The sequence below is a fragment of the Chlorocebus sabaeus genome, chromosome 3 (assembly GCF_047675955.1).
Source record: "Chlorocebus sabaeus isolate Y175 chromosome 3, mChlSab1.0.hap1, whole genome shotgun sequence".
Taxonomy (NCBI): Eukaryota; Metazoa; Chordata; class Mammalia; order Primates; family Cercopithecidae; genus Chlorocebus; species Chlorocebus sabaeus.
The window spans coordinates 15,727,178-15,753,057 of NC_132906.1; the positions used below are offsets into that span (position 1 = coordinate 15,727,178).

Below are 25,880 nucleotides of genomic sequence, written 5' to 3' on the forward strand. Positions count from 1 at the left end.
GAAAATAATGAAAAAATTATTACTTCTGTTCATATTTGATCTCAGCCTCTTTACCTTTTTGGAAAACAGACTATAAACTTAGAAAAAGTTTATTCTTTAAAAGACTGTAGAAAATGCATCAGTTCAATCTGAAGCATAGAGCATTAAAAAATAATAATGCTATACAAAAAAATATAAAATAAGACCATTAAAAATCCTATTTTCAAAAAAAAAAAAAAATCAGAGGCTGGTGTAGTTGGTCATGCTTATAATCCCAGCTATTTGGGAAGCCAAAGTGGGAGGATCACTTGAAGCCAAGAGTTCAAGACTAGCCTGGGCAACAAAGAGAGACCCCATCTCTACCCTTCTCCACCAAAATCAGAGCAACCATACCCTGGAGGGAAAAGATACTATAAATAGCAAAATTTACAGCTACTTGTGTCTTTTGGTTCACCCTTCCACAAAGGCAATTACCGTTTCATTGGGCGAGTGTTCATCTTTTGCTTGTTATAGAGCAGTCTGTTTGCAGTGCAGGTGACTGCTATAGAAGGATCAAGACAGAGTGGTTCAGCTGTAGCTAGGATGAGCTGGCTCTCAAGCAGAAGTTTGTCTTCCTGAAATGTGTAAGGGCATATGTCAATACCAGATTTAAGATTTGCAAATATGTAATCATACATAGCTTAATCTAGAAATATTCCCTAGAATTCTGCTAAGAACTACGTAAAACACGGTATTTCAGGTGCCAATGTTAGTGTGCATGCAAACGTTTAGAAACTAGACAGCATAAAGAAACTTCTAATGGAAATTCAATGCAGGTATATCTCGTTTTATTGTGGTTCACAAATATTGCACTTTTTACATATTGAAGATCTGTGGCAATTTTGCACTGAGCAAGGCTATCAGCGCCATTTTCCAACAGCACACTTATTTTGTGTCTGTGTCACATTTTGGTAATTCTTTCTGTATCTCAAACTTTTTCATTATTATTAAATATATTATGGTGATCTGTGATATTCAATGTGTACTTAATCAAGAAATGATGTATGTTCTCTGACAGCTTCACCGATCCACCACTCCCCAGTGTGGGATCTCCCCTGTCTTTCTCCTTCTCAGGACTCCTTACCCCTAGAAACATTATAATATTTAAATTAGGCAAAAAATGGCCTCTTAGTGTTCAAGTGAAAGGAAGAGTCACACATCTCTCATTTTAAATCCAAAGCTAGAAATGATTAAGCTTAGTGAGAAAGGCCTATAAACAGTTACAACAGGCTGAAAGCTAGGCCTCTTGTACCAGTTAGCCAAGTTGTGAATGTAAAGGAAAAGTTCATAAACGAAATTAAAAGCACTACTCCAGTGAACATCCATAACAGACAGAAAAGCAAAACAGCCTTATTGCTGATACAGAGAAAGTTTAAATGATCTGGATAGAAGATCAAACTAGTTGCAACATTTCCTTAAACCAAAGCCTAATCCAGAGCAAATTCCAATTCTCTTCAATTCTAAGATGTGAGAGAGGTGAGGAAGCTGCAGAAGAAAAGTTTGAAGCAGAAAACTAGTTCATGAGGTTTAAGAGTAGAAGCTGTCTCCATAACACAAAAGTGGAAGGTGATGCAGCAACTGCTGATATACAAACTGCAACAAGTTATGCAGAAGATCTAAGATACCTGATGAAGGTGGTTCAACAACAGGTTTTCAAATTAAATAAGACAGCCTGATACTAGAAGAATATGCCATCCAGAACTTTCATAGCTAGAGAGAAGTCAATGTCTGGCTTCAAAGCTTCAAAGAACAGGCTGACTCCCTCGTTGGGGGTTAATGCAGCTGGTGACTTGAAGCTGAAGCCAATGCTTATTTGACCATTCTGAAAATCCTAGAATCCTTAAGAATTACTACTCTATCGGTGCTCTATAAATGGAACAACAAAGCCTGGATGACAGCAAATCTGTTTACCACATGATTTACTGAATATTTTAAGGCCACTACAGAGACCCACTGTTCAGAAAAAAAAAGATTCTTTCGAAAATACTACTGCTCATTAACAATGGCCTTGTCACCCAAGAGCTCTGATGAAGACACACAAGGGGATTAATGTTTTCATAGCTGCCAACACAATATCCACTCTGTCGCCCATGGATAAAGGAGTAACTTCGACTTTTAAGTCTTAATATTTAAAAAATACATTTTGTAAGGCTTTAGCTGCCATAGATAGTGATTCCTCTGATGGATCTGGGCAAAGTAAATTAAAAACTTTCTGGAAAGGATTTGCCATTGTAGATGTCACGAAGAACATGCATGATTCATGGGAGGAGGTCAAAATAGAAACATTAATATGAGTTTGGGAGAAGTTTATTCCAACCTTCATGGATGACTCTGAGGGGTTCAAGACTTCAGGACAAGAAGTCACTGCAGTTGTGGTGATATCAAGAGAAATACAATTAGAAGTAGAGAGCCTGAAGATGTGACTGAATTACTACAATCTCATGATCAAACTTGAATGGATGAGTTGCTTCTTATGGGTGACCACAGAAAGTGTTTTTTTTTTTTTTTTTTTTTTCTTGAGTCAGAGTCTCCCTCTGTCACCCAGCCTAGAGTGTAATGGCACAGTTCACTGCAACCTCCGCCTCCTGGCTTCAAGCAATTCTCCTGCCAGGTACCACCACCATGTCCAGTTAATTTCTGAATGTTTACCAGAGACCCAGAGACAGAGTTTCACCATATTGGCCAGGCTGGTCTCGAACTCCTGACCTTGTAATCTGCCTGCTTTGGCCTCCCAAAGTGCTGGGATTATAGGCATGAGTCACTGCACCCCGCAAAAGTGGTTTCTTGAGATAGAATCTATTCCTGGCTGTGAACATTGTTGAAATGACAACATAATATTTAGACTATTACATAAACTTAGTTGATAACACAGCAGTGGCAGGGTTTTAGAGGACTGACTTCAATTCTGAAAGATGTTCTACTGTAGGGTAAAAATGCATCACATGCTATAAAGAACTCTTTCATGAAAGAAATAATCGATGGGGCAAACTTCACTGTTGTCTTTTAAAAAACTGCCACTGCCATCCCACTCTGTCAGATCCTGATCTGTCAGCAGTCATTAATATCTAGGCAATACCTTCCACAAGCAAAAAGGTTATGTGTGACTCCCTGAAGGTTCAGAAGATCATTGGCATTTTTTAGCAATAAAGTATTTTTAAATTAATGTATGTAAGTTATTTTTTTAAACATAATGCTATGGCACCCTTAATAGTCTACAGTAGACTCCTGAACAACATGGATTTGAACTATGCAGGTCCATTTACACAGGAGTTTTTTTCTTTTCTTTTTTTTTGAGACAGTCTTGCTCTGGAGTGCAGTGGTGTGATCTCAGCTCACCGCAACCTCCGCCTCCTAGGTTTACGTGATTCTCCTGTCTCAGCCTCCTGAGTAGCTGGGACTACAAGCACACAACACCATGTCTGGCTAATTTTTGTATTTTTAGAGACGGGGTTTCACCGTGTTGGCCGGGATGGTCTCGATCTCTGGAAGTTGCCAAGAGAACTGGCAAGATGAACTTTTCTTCTTCCTCCTCCTCGGCCTACTCAATGTGAAGATGATGAGGATGAAGACCTTTAATACGATATACTTATTGAATAGTAAACAAATTTTCTCATGATTTTCTTAATGTTTTCTTTATCTAACAATTAACTGTAAAAATACAAAGCACAATACATATAACATACAAAATACATGTTAATCACTAGGCATGGTGGCTCACATCTGTAATCCCAGTACTTTGGGAGTCCCAGGTAGGCAGATCGCTTGAGCTCAGGAGTTCGAGATCAGCCTGGGCAACATGGTGAAATCCTGTCTCTACCAAAAATAAAAATAATTAGCTGGGCATGGTGGCATGCATCTGTAGTCCCAGCTACTCAGGAGGCTGAGGTGGGAGGATCACTTGAGCCTGAGAGGCAGAGGTTGCAGTGAGCTGAGACTATGCCAATGCACTGCAACCTGAGTTACAACCTGACTCCGTCTCAAAAACAAAACAAAACAAAACAAAAAAACAAAATCCAGTAAGGCTTCCCAGTCAACAGTAGGCTATTAGTAAAGTATTAGGAGTCAGAAGTTATACATGGGTTTTTGACTGCACCAAGGCCACTGCCCCTAACCTCTGTGTTGTTCAAGGTCAACTATATAGTGTAAACGTAATCTTTTTATACACTAGGAAACCAAAAAGTTCATGTGACTTGCTTTATCGCAGTATTTGCTTTACTGCAGTGCTCTGGAATCGAACCCACAATAACTCCGAGGTATACCTATAATTTGTAGAGTATGGAATGGTCAGATTGTAAGAGTGGCTACTCATTAATTCAAGAAAGTATTTGAGCACCTATGATGTGTTAGGCACCTTTACAGGAGTTGGGGATAAAGTAGTGAGCAAAACAAAATATTCTGCTCTCACAAAACCTATAGGGTTGTAAAGGGTTATGGCATTTTTTTAGTAATCGTGAAGTAATAGTCCCATCCTATACTCAACTATATTACAAGAATAAAAATGACTCTGCTAATATTGAGTGAACTCTATATACCCAATTCCAAAGTACATACAGGCTCTTTACTGTTATCACATAAAGTACTTTACTGAATCCTATTACTTTGCTTAACCTCTGAAATATCTTGAAAGCTAAGACTATTTTTTTAAGTGAATCAATTAATAATATTGTTAAATAATAATTTGTTAGAATTAACCAATTGCTTTCTCATGTCCATTAACTAGATCTAGCTGGTTTCTTCCTCGTTGTGTTACTTAAGAGTTTATTTTCTTCACTGAATTCCTATAAACTGCTAGTTACAACTAGTGGCTTGATTTAATATGGGCTCCTTTTTTTTTTTTTTTGGACAAGAGTTCTTTATTGGTGCTATTACTACTGTTGTATGTCTCTTGCATCAAACCGGGAGGTACACAATAATTAACTGTTCCATCTTCAATCAGTGGGTTTAATCAGATTGCTACATTACAAAATTTCCCATTAACCTATCATCTAATACTTTTCACATCCAAGAATTACTGTTGTCTAGATTCATTACTTCATTAACACTTTCAAACTTTTATTTTTCAAAAGTCTATCATTTCTTTTACACCTATTAGCTGGAAGTTTTCCTAAGAATTTTCCCTCACTTACTTGGCTGCCTAAAATACAGTTCATAACAAGAAGGGCAGAATAAATATTATATTCTCTCCTTTATCAATCCTCAGAGTAAGAAACTGATGCCCTAGCATCCTCTGATGGTAACCAATGAGTTTTTCTGTTGTCTAATATTCTTTTGATAGCTTTTAATCTTTTTTCAGATGATAACATTATAGCCCAAACCAAAACACAATACTTGGTAGTTACTGATGAATTGAAGCTTATTTTATAATCACATGTCACAGAAAGGATAACTACCATTACTGATATTTTCTTTTGACTTAGTAATTATTCCTCACTATAATCACAGACAACTGAACACTTTTTTGAGTAGGCATCTCACATACAAGGGGTCTTTAAAAGTTTATGAAAAATGAGTATTAAGAAAAAACTATACATAGGTTTCAAACCTTTTTGCACCAAAATAAATATGTACTAAGCTGTTATAACATGTCTGAACAGAACCTAGTTTGAAACACTAAGAAAGATAAGACATCAGTTTGAAAACAGCCTCTACCAGAGCAACATGAATTCTGCTAAAACTGAAGCAACAACAAACATCAAATTGATGGTGAAGCCTGAATGGAAGAATTGTGAAATCACTGACGCTTTTTGAAAAGTTTATGGGAAGCATGCCTCAAAGAAAGCAGCAGTTTACAAATGGGTAACTTGTTTTAAGAAGGGACAAGACTATGTTGAAGATGAAGCCTGCAGCAGCAGATCATCCACATCAATTTACGAGGAAAAAAATTCATTCGTTTGTAACCTAATTGAAGAGGACCAATGATTAACAGCAGAAACAAAAGCCAACACTGTAGGCATCTCAACTGGTTCAGCTTGAATAATTTTGACAGAAAAATAAAAGTTGAGTAAACTTTCCACTCGATGGGTGCCAAAACCACTGCATCCAGATCAGCTGAAAAAGCAGAGCTTTCCATGGAAATTTTCAACAAGTAGGACCAAGATACTAAAGCATTCTTTCCCGTATAATACTTAAGATAATAAAGCACAATTAAGGCAATGGCTACGAAGAGGCAGAAGTGGTTCAGTCAAAGCAAAAGCAGACAGGTGAAGAGCAAAGATCATGGAAACAGTTTTCTGGGATGCTCAAGACATTTTGCTTGTTGACTTTCTGCAGGAACAAAGAATGATAACGTGCTTATTATGAGTGTTTTGAGAAAGTTAGCCAAAGCTTCAGCAGAAAAATGCCTGGGAAAGCTTCACCAGAGTCGTTCTGCACCACAATGCCTCTGCTCATTCCTTTCATCAAAAAAGAAAAATTTTGTAAGAGTTTTGATGGGAAACCATTAGGTATCCACCTTACAGTCCAGATTTGGCTCTTTCCGACTTCTTGTTTCCTAATCTTAAAAAAAAAAAAAGTTTAAGAAGTACCCATTTTTCTTCAGTTAATAATGTAAAACTGATTGCATTGATATGGTTCAGTTCCCAGGACCCTCAGTTCTTTAGGGGTGGACTAAATAAATGGTATCATTTACAAGCGTCTTGAACTTAATGGAGCTTATACTGAGAAGAAAAGTTTATATTTTTTATCTTTTAATCCCAGTTTTCCACAAACTTTCTGAAGTCCCCTCATATATCACTGAGCCAGAACTGGAGGGTTAACTGGTTATTCTCAGGGGTAAGAGAGTTCCTCTCATTTCAAGGCAACCAGTATAAATGGCAAAGAAAGATAGGCTAGGCTGGGTTAGAAACTTGAATTATTTAAAAAAAAAAAAACAAAACAGTATCTATTTGTAGTCAAGGTAAAAACATTTTTCTTCTATTTGAGAAGAGATAAAGACTAAGTTTTATCTCATTGAGCATATTAGGCCAGCTTCACCCTAAAATGATCTTAGGCAACTTGAGGGATTACTACATGTATAAAGAGACCCTTAACTTCCAGATCTCATAAAGGAATACCAGCTTTTCACATAAAGCATCAAACTTAATTATTGAATAAAAATAAGCAGAAAATCACTTTTGCTTAATGATAAGTTTTTTTCATCCTATATTTTGCCTGTTTGAGATTAAAAAACAAAACAACTAACCTGGGTCCATTTATGGTTATCACTTGTTATTGAATGTACATCACAAATTAAAGTCTAGAAGAAATAAACATTTAAAAAACTCATTAATCTATGCACAAACATATGAAGACATTAGATAAATGAAACTTCCAACGAAAATCTAAAATAGTATATCTTAAACATCCTTACCTGCATTGTTGGACGTAAGAGAATGTGCCGACTTTGGTACCCAGGAGATTTCATGTTACTGGACTGCCTGTAGTCACGTATTTCTGCTATGACACATCCGCAATGAAAAATATTAACCTGTTTGGGTAAAAATATGTAAATGTCATTTTTTTTCCCCAAGTCTAAATAAGTAGTTTATATCAAACATTTCGCATCCTTTACATTCATGCAACATTTCTGGCCACTCATGTATGCACTCTTTAGTAGATTTCCTTGGTAGATTTAACACTGTGTAAACCTTTTCAGAGGAAGTATTTTATGTTCATCACTATGACACAAGAAGCAATTTAAAACTATTTAACAGTTTCTAATTATAGATTGACTTTGGCATCTACCAAGTCAATTGACTTTTGGCATTTACATACTATTATGTTACAGATCCTTGGAACTGTTCTTGATCCTTGGAACAGTGAGCTGTTCTTCTGCAGCTCACTGGCTTACTGTTACATTTTGCAAACTTTGCCATTACTATAAAGTTTATCATTGTTATAAATTGCCAATCAACCTTGCCAGTGTTTCAGCTTCTAGATATAACTTCTATATTTGCTCTGATAAAATTTTCAGAAATAAAATCTTTGCCCTTAGCCTTTATTAAACATAAAATTCAAATGAAAAATAGTTTTTCAGGCTGGACATGGTAGCTCACGCCTGTAATCCCAGCACTTTGGGAGGCGGAGGTGGGTGGATCACAAGGTCAGGAGATAGAGACCATCCTGGCTAACATGGTGAAACCCCTTCTCTACTAAAAATACAAACAAATTAGCCGGGTGTGGTGGCGAGCGCCTGTAGTCCCAGCTACTCGGGAGGCTGAGGCAGGAGAATGGCGTGAACCTGGGAGGTGGAGCTTGCAGTGAGCCGAGATTGGGCCACTGCACTCCAGCCTGGGTGACACAGCGAGACTTCATCTCAAAAAAAAAAAAAAAAAAAAAAGGAAAAATAGTTTTTCAGTCCTTTCTATGCCCAAATGTAAGAACTGTTATCACTGAAGTATTTCTAGTTATGACTTGCCACAGTCACTCATAGTATGTTTTTCACCCATTCAAAACTTTTAGTGGGTACTGTGGTCTCCATGTTATGTCATTCTTATTGTCATTCTTTTTAATAAATATTTACTGAGCAACTACAATGCGTACTATGTGCTAGGCACTATCCAGGTACAGCTTCACAGATACAGTAGTCAGACAACATTTGCACTCAGCTGTGGGAAGACAGACAATAAACATGTAAACAGAACAAAATAATTTTAGATAGTGATGAATTCTATAAAGGAAATCAAATAGGGAAGGGTCAATCTGGATTGTATGTGCAGATAAAAACCTTAGGTTTTACCTAAGATCTGAATCACAAGAAAGGGCCAGATACATTAGGGACAGATCATTCCAGACAGAGGGAGTAACACATGAGAAGTTCTTACTGTAGGAACAAGCTTGGAGTGTTTTATTGTGGAAATGAAACAAGGATGGATGGAATGTGGTGAGTGAGGATAACATTTAGAAGATGAAGACAGGCCGGGTGCGGTGGCTCAAGCCTGTAATCCCAGCACTTTGGGAGGCCGAGACGGGCGGGTCACGAGGTCCGGAGATCGAGCCCATCCTGGCTAACATGGTGAAACCCCGTCTCTACTAAAAAATACAAAAAAACTAGCCGGGCGAGGTGGCGGGCGCCTGTAGTCCCAGCTACTTGGGAGGCTGAGGCAGGAGAATGGGGTAAACCCGGGAGGCGGAGCTTGCAGCAAGCCGAGATCCGGCCACTGCACTCCAGCCTGGGTGACAGAGCAAGACTCCATCTCAAAAAAAAAAAAAAAGATGAAGACAAACAGGAAAGCAAGGGTTTTGTTCAGAGCACTGGGCACAACCATGTATCTTAAAGAGAGAGTTGGCATTTGCTGATGGACTGAATGTGGAAGGTGAGGATAGGGTCATCTGTTAGACTGAAAAGGCTGGTGATAAAACTGGTTTGGGAGGTAAAATAAAGTTCTGCTTTTGTCATGTTAAATTTGAGGAACCTATTATATATCCAAGTAAGTATGTAAGTTAGGAGCTTGGTGGAATGGCCATGGTGAGGCATATAGGCAATAGAGTAAGTAACATTTTAAAAACACATGAAACTGGCTGAAATCATTCAGGGAGAATATTACTAAAGAAAAACAGAGGGGCAAGGACTGAACTTGAAAACACACACGTTTATGGATGGAACAGGGATTATGGTAAAAAAGACCAAAGGATTAGAGAAGGCAGAGGAAAACCAGGAAAATGATGTCTCAGAAGTCAACAGAAAGGCATTTCAAGCAGGACATAGTTATATCCACTGATCTTTGCTAAGAGGCCAATTAAGAAGAGAACAGAAAAGTGACCAATTATTCAGTATATGGAGATCATTGGTAAATTTGACAAATGCAACCTCTGCAGAATGACGTCATGATGCCAAATGAGATGGGTGGTGGAAAGAATGGGATGTGCAAAAAAGGAAATGACTATAAATTCTTTGAGTAGCATTGCTGTGAAGAGTAACAAGAGCAACAGTTGGAAAAGGGAGAACTTTTTTTAAAAATTTGAGACATACAGGTTAAGTATCCCTTATCTGAAGTGCTTCAGACCAGAAGCATTTTGGAGCTGGAAATATTTGCATTATACTTAGGTTAAGCAGCCCTAATCAAAAAACCTGAAATCTGAAATGTTCCAATTAGCATTTCTTTCAAGTGTCATGTCAGTGCTCAGATTTTGGAACACTGTGGATTTCATATTTTCAGATTTGAGATACTCAACCTCTAACACAGTATGCTTGCATTTTGCATTTAGTAGACAAAGAGAAATAGAAAAAAAAGAGAGGTTATAATTTTAAGTCCTTGAGAAGGAAGGGGAGGATCCAGAAAACAAGTGGAGGGGATGGATGCCTATAAACAGTACACATCAACTATTTTAACAGGAAGGCAAGCAGATATGAAGAGAGGTAGGGATGCTAGTCGACTGGTGCTAGGAAGAAACGAGAGCTCTCATGTGATGTCTTCTTTTTCCTCAGTAGAGCACACAGTATGGCTGGTGTTAAGGCAGTAAGAAGGAAGTAGAACAGGGCAAGGGAGTGCTTATCTAGGCAAGCTATGAAGAGAAGTACAGATGTGAAGAGAAGTACAGATGTAAAGAGAAGTACAGATGTAAAGGTCAGTTTCTGGCGCCCAAGTGAAAAACTTCATAAATATTCAAAGTAGTTTCTTTCATAATTTCTTAATTGTAACTATATGGAAATTTCCAGTTGATGAGATAATTGTTCTAACTATTTTAGAAGAACGACGTCTATATGTTTCAGTATACCCTGAAGGTTAAAGATCACACAATAAATCCATTTCCAGATAGCTATACATGTCTCATTTCATCTTCTATTATTATTAGTTTTAGAGACAGGGTCTTGCTCTATCGCCCACACTGGAGTGCAGTGGTGCAATCACTGCAATTCTGGTTTACCTCTTCCTTCTCTAATCCTTCCTGCTCTAGTCCTGCAGTGGTACAGGAGCATCACTTGAGCCCAGGGGTTTGAGACTGTAGTGAGCTCAAACTCCTGGGCTCAAGTGATCCTCCTGCCTTAGCCTCCCAAAGTGCTGGGATTATAGGCATGAGCCACCAAAGCCCAGCCTCATTTCGTGTTCTAAAGGCTGTTGGGAACAGTGATAGAAATTAAACATCATCTGTCATGAAACATCATATAGTCATTTATATACATATATGTATACATACAGAAAAATGTGACATATATATATCATATACATATAACAAATATAAAGACATTTTAAAGACAAAAATTTTGTACCTGAGATTTTTCTAGGAGATCGACCAAAATAGGAGGTAATTCTTCTGCATCCAAATATTCAAGCAACTCTCCTTCTTCATAGGGCAGTCGAATGGTCTCAGAATCTTAATTTAAAACATAAAGTTTGAAAATGATGACGCTCACTGAAAGCTTAGCTGTATAATTCAAATGGCTTTTCAAAAAAATGTCTATAATAAAACCAAAAGGCATTTCAACAAAGCAAGGATTGAAAAAAAACCAAAACCAAAAGGCCCTCCTACTGTCCTTCTTTACTTAAGGGGGGGGAAAAAACCTAACACATTATGAAAAAACATCTGGCATAACATCACAATCTGAATCACAGCCCAAAGCAAAATAATCAGAATATGATAAAATTCCAATGTCAAAGTAATTGAAAGTTCACTGAAGACCAATTAATCTAATCTGGAAATCAGAGGACACTTTGGTGCGTTATCTGAAAAGTGGTCACTTTTAGAACAAAATTCTCTTCGTGTTACACTTTACAACTAATTATCAACACACACACAAAATCCTAGCTATAAGAGTTCCTTGTAGAACTCACATTATCATCATTATTAAATTTTTTTATCTCTTTAATGAAACTGGAGTATATTTTTAAATTATTTTCATACTCACCATTAACAGAAATGCTCATATTCAATAGAAATATTTTTAATATGTGAAAATTACTCAAAAGGCAGCAAGTCTGCTTAATTTTGAAGATTTCAGACTCATATTCAAACTGCAGGATTACCTACCTTTAAACACGGTATACTATCTTAAAATATAAATAGCAATAGAATGAAAGGAAATTCTATTTTAATTATCTGTAAGTTATGTTTCTATAATTTTCCTTTTTTTTTTTTTAACCTTTCCTTTGGTTCTGAGATGCTTTTATAATTGGACTTCAAAGACATATCAATTAGAATACTTCTAAAATGCACATTCAGGAAAGATAACCATAAGAGAAATAATTTCTAATATTCTACCAAAACATATCATAAGGAAGAAAATTGGGATCAAAATCTGTTTTTATCACTAAGTCATCACTATCTGAAGGACAAATGCTTTAGCAGGTTAAAAAACTACCTTAAAAAAACAGCACATCCTGCCTGGCAAAAGTATTTTGTGGCAGCTGTGCTCTGGAGGGTCTTACCTGATCCGTTTTTTCCCCTGAGCATCAGAGAATATCCCTCATTTCCTGGGTACAGATTGACCACTAAACATGACAAAGTCTCTTGCATAACAAGCTTCTCTAACAAGTTCACATTTCTTCTTAATTTCTGCTTTAAAAAGAGGCAGAGCTCATGAAAATAATCCAGTATAACCTTAATAAACAATGCTATGATTTAACAAAATCAGGCTTGAAGTAATCTTTTAGTGCTCTTTCCGCATTATGATTCTGAATAAAGGAACAACGCCCACAAAACTATAGCCACTACATATGGGACAGCTATGTAAACTTAATTTTTATCTACTACTATGTTTCAAGCAAATTAATTCATATTTTAAAAACTGGTGACCTCCAAGACAATAAAAGCACTTAAATATAAAACACTTTTGAATACTTAATAAAAATATTTAAATAAGTAGAATATAAAATCATTAAATGCAAATATATAAAACACAGAAGTATATACTTTCCATTAAGTATAAGTCTAACCTAAATAATATGGAGCATTCTCTTTGGTTGTATCTAAGAAGTGCACATTTCTTAAATATTTTATAGGTTAAATAAGATACAAACAAGTTCAACAGCTCTAAGCTGAAATGTTGAACCTAAAAATATCTAATTGGTAAGACGAACAATTTGGACATACTCTGTAAATCCAATTCAACAGCACCTTAAAAACCACAACAAAGTCCATGATTTTAAAAATGAGTATGATTTAAAATAAAACCTACCTACAGATTTAACAAATCATGTCATCAAATCTCATTTAGCAAAGATAACAGTATATAGAATATTTTTTCAGAATCTCAAAAAAAACCCAAAATGTCTTGAATATCTTATATTTAGTAAATATATATTAAACGTGTATCATACACACATACAGAGAGAAGTGATAAATTCTTAATCTGTCATCACCATAGAATGAAAATACTAAGCAATCTGAAAATTTTTTAAAAAGGCAAACAACATTTAACCACTTTGATGTTAAACTAGTAAAGAGAGACTAAAAATGTTAGTCTTTTCAGTGTAGCGAAACCCCTCATAATTTGACTTAAGACAGAATTAGATAAATTTTTATAGTATGTGTACCTCTTCAACAAAACAAACTAGCTACCACGGAGTTGATCCCATCTAGACTAGAGGTTGCAAATTTTCTTTCTTAATGGGTCAGACAGTATTTTATGCTTGTGGGCCAAATAGTTTGTGCTGCAACACTCAATTTGTCTTTGTACCTGTAAGCCAGCCCTAGATAATATACAAACCAACAGGTGTGATGGGTTCCAATAAAAATTCATTTATAAAAACATGTAGTAGGCACATTTAGCTGGTGGAGAGCAGCTTGCCAACTCCAATTGAGAATCTTCATATATGCAGCTCTCTTATTTTAGTTCTGTCACTGAGGTGATGAATATGTACATTCTATTGTTTGTAGTGATGATTTCATGGGTGTTCCTATCTACAATGCACATGTCAAAACTTAAAAAATATATACTTTAAATATGTACAGTTTATTGTATGTCACATATATATCAGTAAAACTTATGAAAAACATACTGTAAGATTTATAAGTTTAAAAATAATTTTTTTCCTAATATGAAGATTTTAAAGTTAGACACTACTGGAATTCCACTGTTTCTGGCCTGAATAGTAAAACTGTATTCATTTTTAAAGACAGACAACAAAAGCTCATAGAGACCTTTAAGGCTCTTCCAACCCGAGGGCTCAAAGACATCAATAAATCAACTTCTGTTACATTTCTACTACCCACATCTTTTGCTAAATAAAAATGAATTAAGTTAAATTGGCCATGAACTCGTTTTATGAGCAAGCTCACTTTTTATTACTGTACTTGAATTTCATACATGCTCTGTAATAGCTCTGGCTTTCCAGTTCAAATCATCATAAGAAAACAGGTCACTGCTATAAATTTGTAAATCACTTCTCAGACGAAGAAGAAGCAAAAGATAATATGTACTGTGTCTTTGCTCATCACTTCCTAGTGAGACAGTCTGTTATTCAATATAACTGTTCCTTCACTCCTACCTCAGCAGGTGATCTCTGCCTGGGGCCACATTAGCCAGAGCTCTGGGTCAGCTGCAGAACTGACTAGTATCTGGCTAAAAAAGATGTTAGTTCACTCACACACACAAAAATAATACTCCAAATGTAACTCCTCCAAATTACTCTCTTCTACATTTCAAAAGCTACAACACAATAAAAATGTATACTTACCTTAACCTCAGGTTCTTTTTCACATTCTTCAATATACAAGTCATAAAGTTTTTGAAATACAGATTTTCTAAAAAAATTTAATGAAACAAACATATAAAATGTTAATATAGTAAACATCATGACATGAATGTTATTTAATTTTTTCCTAAATTTTAACACTTTTTCCTCAATTTCCCAAAAACTGGGGTGGAGCTGAATATAGTAGCTAACATTAACTTAGAAATTCCTAATACATGCAAAGAACCTATAAAATTTCTAGTTCAGTGCCTACTAGGAATGCAATAAAAGGTGGCCATCATCATATTTCAATGAATCTAAGATGTTACCAATTAATTATTCATACCTTCCACTTGATAGGTATTTCCTTTTAGGAGGTCTCTGTCGGGCACTTTCAATGACATACTAAAAAACAAAAGTTTATGAGAATAGCTAGCCTTTTGCTTTTGACTATGAACAACTGTATTAAGTATATCTAAAACATAAGTAAGGCTAAAAAGGCTATTCAGTCACTTAAGTCTCTGAATTACATCTTGTAGGAAAAACTACTTAACATGTAAAGATAAGTTTCAAACAAATGAAATTTTAACTGCACTACACTTTAGCAGAGTATTTCATTGCCATAAGCAAAATCATAGTTTCACAACCATGACTTTCACAGGTCAGAAATATTATCAATATATTTTATAGTTGTTCAAAATATGCTTAATGTATGAAAAATCGTATACTGTATACCTTAGCTATTTTTTCCTTTGAGTAATTAGAAAACTTGTCAAAACAGGAAAATACAATTTTGGAAATTCTATATCCTTGTTCAAGTAAGTTTTAGTCCATAACATTATTATCTTGAGGATTCCAAGTAATAGGTGATCCAAATATCACCTGGTATTTTTATATATTTATAGCAAAATGATACGCATACTTGTCCTAAAATAATAACGTGCTCCTTTAAAAACCACATACAAAAATCTCTTAAAACTGAGCTTTTGTCAGTTAAAGACAACACTATTTCAATATGTAACTTAGTCACACCTCACCTCTGCACGATCCAAAGCTAGTTCTAAAGCTTGTTGCTGTAAAAAGTAAATAGTATATTTGGCAACATTAGTTATTTCCACAAAAAAAATTTAATATACATTTAACATTTCTAATGTTTTCTAAAACAGGTCTAATATAGTCTCCTTTATTTGTCTCCTCCACTCCACTCTATGATCAATATATACAACAAAGAAAAAATATGAGTCTTGGGCACCTGATTACTAACAACAAACTAAATAAGAATGCTAACATGGTCTCTCTGGTCAGTATTTGTGAGGTTAACATAGGGGAGGTTTGGATATGGCAGCTATCATCACTTCATAGACTTTAATTTTTAAGAGCACCATTCAAAAAAATTTACTGGCCATAAAGTATACAATCAAAATGAAGCAAAGGCTAAACTCTCCTAATTTGCTAAAAATCTTGAAAATTGGGACTGGGGTTGGACTGGCACTTAACATTAATGTAGAAAGTGCTAATATATTAATGCAAAAAACCTATAACATCTCTAGCTCAGTGCCTAGAAAGAATGCAATAAATGATGGCTATCATTGCCATGTTTCAATGAATTTAAGATGCCACTGAAAGCATGCATCATTATTTTGCGTAACATTAAGACAGAAAAAAAAAGCTATAAATTGTAAGATATTCGAGTATCAACTCATCAATTCAGTAATATTAAAATATAAAAGAAAATGAACCTCAGAATTGATGAAATATTTTACTGTTACTACATGTAAGGTTTGAGATCTACTAGTAGATCCCTATCCACTCATTTCTTAGAGACGAGGAAAAAAATATGGTGAAGCTATGCTATTTCTTCATTTGTAAAGCTTTCATTTCTAAAGACACATATGAATAAAAGCACTAGGTCCTAAACAAAATCAAACATGGCCAGGCATGGTGGCTCACGCCTGTAATCCCAGCACTTGGAGAGGTCGAGGCAGGAGGATCACCTGAGGTAAGGAGTTCAAGACCAGCCTGGCCAACATGGTAAAACCCCATCTCTACTAAAATACAAAATTAGCCAGGCGTGGTGGCACGCGCCTGTAGTCCCAGCTACTCAGGAGGCTGAGGAAGAAGAATCACTTGAACCCGGGAAGCAGAGGTTGCAGTGAGCCCAAATCGTGCTATTGTAATAGAGCCTGGGCAAAAAGAGCAAAACTCAAGTCTAAAACAAAAAAACAAAAAACCTAAATATACCACCAGTGGTTCTCTTTCTCGTTTTTTGTTTTATAGTATTTTTCATTCACAATGATAGTCATTTTTAAATTTTATTCAGAGGCACAGAACTTTCAGTTTTTATTTAAAAGGACTTAAATTCTTCTGTCTTATTTTGTAGATTCTAATACCTCAACCTACCAAATTGCATGTGGGTAAAAACTCCTACCACCCACCAAAGTCCCAGGAGGGCAAGGGGGAAAAACAAATACTGCCACCCTTTGGAAATCATGGGAAATTTTAAGTGACCACCTAGTCCTAAGGATGGAGAATTTGTATAATTCCAAAAATAGTGGGCCTTCTTGCACTGTTCAATAAAAAACAATCCATATTATCAAATATCTAAATATGATAAGTGAAGAAAGTCTGAAATCTGCCATCTTTTCAAAACGTTCAGTTGTAACAAATCTACACCAATTTGCTTTGTTAAAAAATCTTGGCCAGGCACTGTGGCACATGCCTGTAATCCCAAAGCTTTAGGAAGCTGAGGTGGGAAACCAGGAGTTCCAGACCAGCCTGGAAAATACAGTGAGATTCTGTCTCTCCCCCCGCCCCCCAAAAAAATCTTATAAGGAGCAGATTCCCAATGAAACTGGTTCCCAGGATTCAAGTTAAGATTCCTGAATCCCATTTTCCCTGATCCTGTTTTCCACCATGAAAACATAATTCTGTACATATACACTTCACAAATACAGAAGGTTCTTTTAAATATTGCCCATAAAAGTTTAGAGTTTGTATCAAAAAATTATAATAAACACAATCAAATATATATAGTCTAGGACAATTTTAAACAGTCAACATCTCAAGTAAATATTTCGTCTTCTGAAATTAAAACTTCAAAGGGTCTAGAGAGACATGTCTACATACATAAATAAAAGCATCATTCATTCATTACCTCCTTCAAATACTTAAGAGGAAAATGATTAGGTAATATAGATGCAAAATATAAGGTGTGGTCAGAACCCCACTGTGATATTTCTACTTTTCTCTAATAGGGGAGTAGATAGGCAAGAACCCAAGAGGATAAGGAAGATGGATGTTTTCTGAAGATTTGATGCAGAACAGGGGTTACCTAAATAAATAACATGGTGGTCAATGTTCATTTATTCTCTGTCAAATGCTGCTGCTTCTCTAAAACATTAAAAAGTGTTTTTCTCCTTTAGTCTGTCATTTCTTAATGGCAAAAGTTAAATGCCTACTCCTAAGTATGTTTAGTGACTCTAAGTCAGTGAACAGAAATGTGCCTTTAGAAGCTCAGCACTGATGCTGCCTGAAATACGTTACGTGCAGTTAGCAGGTTACATTTGTTTTTAAAGTTTAATAAAATCTAAAGATAAGCTTTAAAATATGAGAAATCTATACTCCCCAAAACTGTTTGTATTTACACCATTCTCCTTGCCAACGATTTGGAATATGGCAAAGCAGATAGTAGTAAATATTTTTAATACTTCATAAACGCAAGAACAGATAGATGGATGAATGTGATAATTATAACACTGATTAGTGGGGAACATATTTTATAGAGAAGATTTTGCAATGTGATTGCTAAGTAATTTCCCAGTTGGGATAACTTGTACAGCTTACAAGAGTATTTCTTTATCTACAGTACAAATATCTTTATGAAGATGAAGGAAGAGAACATTCTAAAACACAAATTTGAACATACTGAGCTGCAGCTTACCATTATGGCATAAAATAAGGGTCCAAAAGAAGAAATAACTTATGTACGCTGATGAAGTGGGGTGAACACCATGTCTTTAACATCAATCTTACAGTACTGAAAAGCAAAAACAATAAAACCCCAATATTAACATAAGGCTATTAAGAGAAAAAAATGAGATTACATATTTAATAATTAACAAGGAAAATTACTTATCTTTTTAAGACATAAATATTTTTAAGACATTTTTTAATAATGTGTAACAATAAAATTCATGTGCTACAACCTATCCACTCACTGCTGAAAAGTAGTTTTAACTAGGTAGGGCAAAACACATTTGCAAGTTACAATTATTACTCCCTTTCTTCAAAAATATTTAACATCCCCAGAGAGAAAAAAAAAATTTTTAAAAATCTCTTCTCTATCACCACTGTTGCTGTTCTCATTTTTCCTCTGAATTATTTTAATAGCCTGCCAACTGGGCTAGTTCACTATATAGCTGACTTTACAAATCACAGATATAATCATGTCTGCTGATAAAAAATCCTTACTAATAAAAGAGGACACAAACAAATAGAAAAAAAAATCCATGCTCATGGATAGGAAGAATCAATATTGTGAAAATGGCCATATTGCCCTAAGTGCTTATAGATTCAAGGCTATTACCATTAAGCTACCATTAACTTTCTTCACAAAACTAGAAAATACTACTTTAAATTTCATATGGAACCAAAAAAGAGCCTGTATTGCCAAGACAATCCTCAGCAAAAAGAATAAAACTGGAGGCATCACGCTGTCTGACTTCAAACTACACTACAAGGCTACAGTAACCAAAACAGCATGCTACTGGTACCAAAACAGATATGTAGACCAATGGAACAGAACAGAGGCCTCAGAAATAACACCACACATCTACAACCATCTAATATTCAACAAACCTGACAAAAACAAGCAATGGGGAGAGGAGTCCCTATTTAATAAACAGCGCTGGGAAAACCAGCTAGCCATACACAGAAAACAGAAATTGGACCCCTTCCTTACATCTTATACAAAAATTAACTCAAGATGGATTAAAGACTTAAACATAAAACCTAAAACCATAAAAACCCTAGAAGAAAACCTAAGGAATACCATTCAGGACATAGGCATGGGCAAAGACTTCATGACTAAAACACCAAAAGCAACTGCAACAAAAGCCAAAATTGAAAAATGGGATCTAATTAAACTAAAGAGCTTCTGCTCAGCAAAAGAAGCTATCATCAGAGTGGGAGAACATTTTTACAATCTATCCTTCTGACAAAGGTCTAATATCCAGAATCTACAAGCAACTTAGAAGAAAACAACAACCCCATCAAAAAGTGGGTGAAGGATATGAACAGACACTTCTCAAAAGACATTTATGAGGCCAACATATGAAAATAAGCTCATTATCACTGGTCATTAGAAAAATGCAAATCAAAACCACAATGAAATACCATCTCACACCAGTTAGAATGGCGATCATTAAAAAGTCTAGAAACAACAGATGCTGGTGAGGCTGTGGAGAAATGGGAATACTTTTACACTGTTGGTGGGAGTGTAAATTAGTTCAATCATTGTGGAAGATGGTGTGGCGATGCCTCAAGGATCTAGAACCAGAAATACTGTTTGACCCAGCAATTCCATTACTGGGTATATACCCAAAGGATTATAAATCATTCTACTATAAAGACACATGCACATGTAACATATGTTTACTGGAGCACTATTTACAATAATGAAGACTTGAAACCAACCCAAATGGCCACCAGTGATAGACTGGATAAAGAAAGGGTGGCACATATACACCATGGAATACTATGCAGCCATAAAAAAGAATGAATTCATGTCCTTTGCAGGGACATGAATGATTCTGGAAACCACTATCCTCAACAAACTAACACAGGAACAGAAAACCAAACAGCACATGCTCTCACTCCTAAGTGGGAGCTGAACAATGAGAACACATGGACACAGGGAGGAGAACATCACACACTGGGGCCTGTTGGGGGCAAGGAGAGGGAGAGCATTAGGACAAATACCTAACACATGTGGGCCTTAAAACCTAGATGACGGGTTGATGGGTGCAGCAAACCACCATGGCACATCTATATGCATGTAACAAACCTGCACGTTCAGCACATGTATCCCATAAATTAAACTAAAATAACAATAATAAAAAGACACATTATCTAGCATGTTTGATACAAAAAACAAAAACAAAACCAAACCTCACTCCTTGGATACACACTTTTAAGATTTGGTGGAAAGAGAAGGGAATTTATAAACCATTTCTGCTAAATACTAAAATATGATGGTTTTTTACCAGGGCACAGCCCTTGTTTGTTTTTTAGATGCAAAGGAATCAGCTGCTTTTTCCATTTCTACTTGAAAAAATAACTGATAAGCAGATTATAGATATTCAAACAAGTATTTCGTGCTTGCTTAAAAATAACAAAGTAAGCCCATCACTTCAAGAAAAACAACTTCCCATGTTAAATGGTGCTGGGAAAACTGGCTAATAATAAAAGGTTATAATTTCAAGGGACTTTTATGTGACTGCTATTATTCAAAGGCTTTTTCTGACGAGATTGCTGGTGACACTGAAAAATAGATTTTTTGATATTGTTTAATGCAACGTATTGACATTTAAAAGATCTTTGTAACTCTCACAACTTGATTTTCCAAATAACCAATGAATGAGGTTTCAAAATTATGCATGGATAAAGACTGATTCAAAGTTGCAGAGAGACAAATGGATTTCAAATTAACAGAATATAAAGTTCACTGGTATAATTTCAAGTTCAGATTGCAACTTAACTTTGAAAAACAACGATGTTTTGAGTTTTGTGCCAGGCGTGGTGGCGCGTGCCTATAGTCCCAGCTACTTAGGAGGCTGAGGGAGGAGAATCGCTCCCGGGAGGCGCACGTTGCAGTGAGCCGAGATCACGCCTACACTCTGGCCTGGATGAGAAAAAAATAAAATAAAATCCTCTTATTAATATCCTCCAAAATGCCTCAGGATACATTTTCCAGATGCCAATTCCAATGCCACCAGCCCTTAAGCAACTATGCACTCTTGAAAACCTTCTTTCTTGTAACTACAGGAGTTCTCATCCTGGCTGCACAAAAGTAACTTGCGGAGCTTGAAACTGTGGGATGCCTGTGACCCACTCGCTTGAGACAGATTAAGTGGTCTAGAGTGAGGCACGGTCCCCATTTTTGGAGCTTCCCAGACGAGTCAAATGTGCTGCCAGGGTTAAAGCTCACTCTGCCTAGCCCAGAGATGGTGCATAACATTTGCTCTGAGATAAGACTGGGCATGGTCGTTCACACCTGTAACCCCAGGACTTTGGGAGGCCCAGGTGGGAGGATCATCTGGGCTGAGGAATTTGAGACCTGTCTGGCCAACATAGTGAGACCTTGTCACTACCAAGGCAAGAAAAAAAAATCAGTCCAACACAGTTGTACACGTCTGTAGTCCCAGCTACTCGGGAGGCTGAGGCAGGAGGATCACTTAAGCTTGGGAAACAGGCTGCAGTGAGCCATGATCACATCACTGTACTCCAGCCTGGGTAACAGAGCAAGACCCTGTCTAAATAAATAAATAAATAAATAAATAAAATAAATAGAAAACATTTGCTCTGAGAGTGATGACAAATAAAAATTATTGTTCATCTATTCACCTAAGTTCACGTAACCACCACTGGGTGTCTACACAGCTGAACTAAAGCACAACTTCTGATGACAGAAAACAAGATTTTCCCGGTAAAACAGTTTTGCTTTGATTTTTGGTGAACCCCAAAGCTTTGTTTTGTGTCAAGTCATAAAAAAAAATAATAATAAATGGAAAGGGCCAGGCGGGGTGTGGCTCACGCCAATAATCCCAGCACTTTGGGAGGCGGAGGCGGCCGTTGGCCTGAGCCCTGGAGCAGTAGTTCCGGACCTACCTGAACAACATGGGGAAAGTGTCTCTACAAAAAAATACAGAAGGCTGGGCACAGTGGCTCACGCCTATAATCCCAGCACTTTGGGAGGCCAAGGCAGGTGGATCGTTTCAGCCCGGGAGTTCGAGACCAGCCTGGACAACATGGCGAAACCCCGTCTCTACTAAACACACAAAAATCAGCCGGGTGTGGTCACGTGCACCTGTAATCCCAGCTACTCAGGAGGCTGAGGCAAGAGAATCGCTTGAACCTGAGAGATGGAGGCTGCAGTGAGCCAAGATCGAGCTACTGCACTCCAGCCTGGGAGACAGAGCGAGACTCCGTCTCAAAATAAAATAAAATAAAATAAAATAAATAAAACAAAAAATAAATAAATAAATTTTGGCTAGGGTGGTGGTTCATGCCTGTAAGAGGCAGAAGCAGGTGGATCACTTGAGGTCAGGAATTCGAGACCAGCCTGATCAACAATGCTGAAACCCAGTCTCTACTAAAAAAATAAAAAAGTAGCCGGGTGTGTCGGCACACGCCTGTAATCCCAGCTACTCGAGAGGCTGAAGCAGGATAATCGCTCGAACCGGGGAGGCACAGGTTGCAGTGAGCCGGGATCGCGCCATGGCACTCCAGCCTGGGCAAGAAGAGTGAAACTCTGTCCGGTGGGGCGGGGGACTAAACAACTTTTAAAAACGGACTAAACTCCTAATACAACACAAACACAAGCACCATACAACTGTAAATGATTTACAATCATTTACAATGAGTAAATTATTACTCCTACCCTTGAAGAGCTCATAGGAGTTGTTCTTTAAGTTGAATTTAGGTTAAGGTGAAAATTTTCTGACCACTGAATTTGAAGACGAAGATACGCTACGTACTTTCAGACAAAATGTGATGACTTTAAGATTTCTTGTCACTAAATTGGGGATGGGGGCTTACTAACTTTAAACTATTGAAGTCCTTCAGACAAAAACTAATAACTTCATATCTCTCAAGCAAACATTCTGACTGTATACAGTACTAGAATCTGCGAGAAAATTGTAATCATTATCATCTCCATTTTACAGAATAAGGCAATCAGAACAACTGACTTTCCTAACATCACAGACCTAGACCAGAATTCAGAACTCTCGACGTCCACTCTTCGGTCCCTTCCAATATCATCACAACCTGCAAACTAATCAAACCAGCACCTGTTTTTACATTTTTTTAAAAAAAGCAACGCATTTTTAAAAAGGACCCAATTATGCTCAGAGACGAATATGTATTTCTCAATTTGGGTCTAACTTTATAACATGGTGATCAACCCAAGTACATTGTACTCAACTCCGAAAATCCTGCTCTTCACTTCATATTTTGAGTCCTACTAGAGACTTTGATGAATTGCACTCAAGACGACGCGGCCCCCACTACCCAGTGGTTACTGGAGATGGCTTCCAGGGCAACTGTTCTCCAAGTTCATTTCTGAGCGCCGGGTAACCACGGCCAGTAATTAATCCAAATTCTCAACGTTGCTATCAATTCTACTGATTTCCCTGATCGACCAGTCTTCCCACTGCAGGAGCTTCTGTCACAACTTAGGCTTTACCTGTAAAACCGTCATCTCCACAGAGGACCGACCAGCCTTTACGCAATATGGACACCAAGAAAAACGCCTCCGAAGACGCGCAACGCAAAATTCTTGCCAATGTCCGGAAATACCCGTATCTGGAACCCAAAAGTCAAACTAAAACGGAAAGTTCGCCTTAGCAACACCGCGAAAGGCGATGTATGCGGCGTCTGCCCGGAGGTTAGCTGCCTCAACCCCCGCCCCGGCCTGCCGCGTCTCTGGGGACCCCGTCTTCCTCCAGCGGGCTCTGGGATGCGGCCCGCTCACCTCTGACCCTGGCTGGATCTCGCGCGCCTAAGCCACCGCGTTGCCAGTCGCTGGCCAGTCCCACCCACCTACCGCCGCCGCCCACCTGTGCGGGTCGCCTTGCCGCTAGGCCCCAAGACGGCGCCGCCTGCTCGGCCGCAAAGCCCACCCGCCCCCTCGGCCGCTGCGTGCTGCACCCCCACCAACGGCCTGTTCCGGCGGCCGCACTTCCGACTGGCGGGCTGGGCCGGGGGGCGGGGAAGGCGGGCGGAAGGGGAGGAGCTGGGAGGGCGGGGCCGCGGCCAGGAGGCTGCCTCGCGGCGTTCAGCGCAGGATCCCAGTGAGGCCGGCAGAGACTCAGGTCTGGGCGGGAGGCGGGGCCCGGAAGCTCTGGTCAGGCCTGTAGTCCCAGTCCGCAAAGTGGGAGGGAGGGTGTAGATGTGAATTTGGGGAAAAGCGACCCTGTGGAATTTCTAGAGTGGAAGAAACGTAGAACTAGCTTTTCTCTTTGCTTAGCACATCCAAATGGAAAAACAGCGACACCGTTACCTACATTTACTAGTCCAATGCGTACAACCTTTAGTATATCAATTGCCAATGAGTTTAATGTTTTTTAAAAAATCACCCCAGAGAAGGGTTCTAAAAATTCAGAAACCGCATTACCAGCCCGCATTGTAAAGTCTGTTTTGTTTTGTTTTGTTTTGTTTGTTTTTCAGACAGTCTTGCTCTGTCGCCCAGGCTGGAGTGGAGTGGTGAAATCTCAGCTAACAGCAACCTTTGCCTCCTGGGTTCAAGCTATTCCCCTGCTTCAGTCTCCGGAGTAGCTGGGATTATAGGGGTGCACCACCACACCCGGCTAATTTTTGTATTTTTAGTAGAGACTGTTTCACTATGTTGGGCAGGCTGGTCTTGAACACCTGATCTCAAGTGATCTACCCGCCTCGGCCTCCCAAAGTGCTGGGATTACAGGCGTGAGCCAATCGTGCGCGGCCTGGGGTGAACCTTTTTAATGAGCATTTATTATTTGCCGTTCACAGTGCCAAGTGTCATGATGAATGAAAATGTCTGGGAATTAGAGGTGGTGGTTGCACACATTATAAATGTATTAAAGTACACCTCAAAATAAAATCCGAACACATTAAGTGGTTACTCCCATTCTTCCCTCTCTCAGCCCCTGGTAAATGCCAATCAGCTTTCAAACTGGTACCTAATATGGATATTTCATATAAATGGAATGTGTGACCTCTTGGTCTGTCTTCTTAGCATAATCTTTTGCAGGTTCACCTTGTACACCTTGTGGCATGTATCAGTACTTCATTTCTCTTTATGGCTACTATTCCACTGTACCTAGATGCCACAGTTTTACCTGTCCATCCATTGGTGGACATTTGGGTTGTTTCCACTTTCGGGCTATTGTGAATAGTGATGATATGAACATTTGTATACAAATATTTGTTCAAGTCCCCGTTTTCGATTCTTTTGGGTATAAACATAGTGGAACTTCTGGGTCTTATAGTAATTATACGTGAAAATATTTC

The 25,880-nt window shown here is 37.7% G+C and overlaps 1 protein-coding gene across 20 annotated transcripts in view; it reads right to left on the reverse strand.

Moving 5' to 3' along the window:
* SUPT20H (SPT20 homolog, SAGA complex component) overlaps nucleotides 1-24,577 on the reverse strand; it is a 49,286-nt gene extending 24,709 nt beyond the window's left edge. For 5 of the 20 annotated variants that reach the window (XM_007960164.3, XM_007960161.3, XM_007960160.3 and 2 more), the window contains exons 1-10: nucleotides 24,449-24,557; nucleotides 18,550-18,645; nucleotides 15,647-15,682; nucleotides 14,956-15,014; nucleotides 14,613-14,679; nucleotides 12,363-12,492; nucleotides 11,207-11,310; nucleotides 7,367-7,483; nucleotides 7,199-7,252; nucleotides 454-593 (exon numbers count right to left, since the gene is read on the reverse strand). In XM_007960164.3, coding sequence (XP_007958355.1) covers nucleotides 454-593; nucleotides 7,199-7,252; nucleotides 7,367-7,483; nucleotides 11,207-11,310; nucleotides 12,363-12,492; nucleotides 14,613-14,679; nucleotides 14,956-15,014; nucleotides 15,647-15,682; nucleotides 18,550-18,552 — 710 coding nt within the window. In that variant the 5' untranslated portion in view covers nucleotides 18,553-18,645; nucleotides 24,449-24,557. Of the gene's footprint in view, nucleotides 1-453; nucleotides 594-7,198; nucleotides 7,253-7,366; nucleotides 7,484-11,206; nucleotides 11,311-12,362; nucleotides 12,493-14,612; nucleotides 14,680-14,955; nucleotides 15,015-15,646; nucleotides 15,683-18,549; nucleotides 18,646-21,367; nucleotides 21,511-24,075 lie in introns of all 20 variants that reach the window. The other 15 variants (XM_073013499.1, XM_007960169.3, XM_007960158.3 and 12 more) reach the window with 12 other exon arrangements.
* Nucleotides 24,578-25,880: the final 1,303 nt, after the last annotated feature.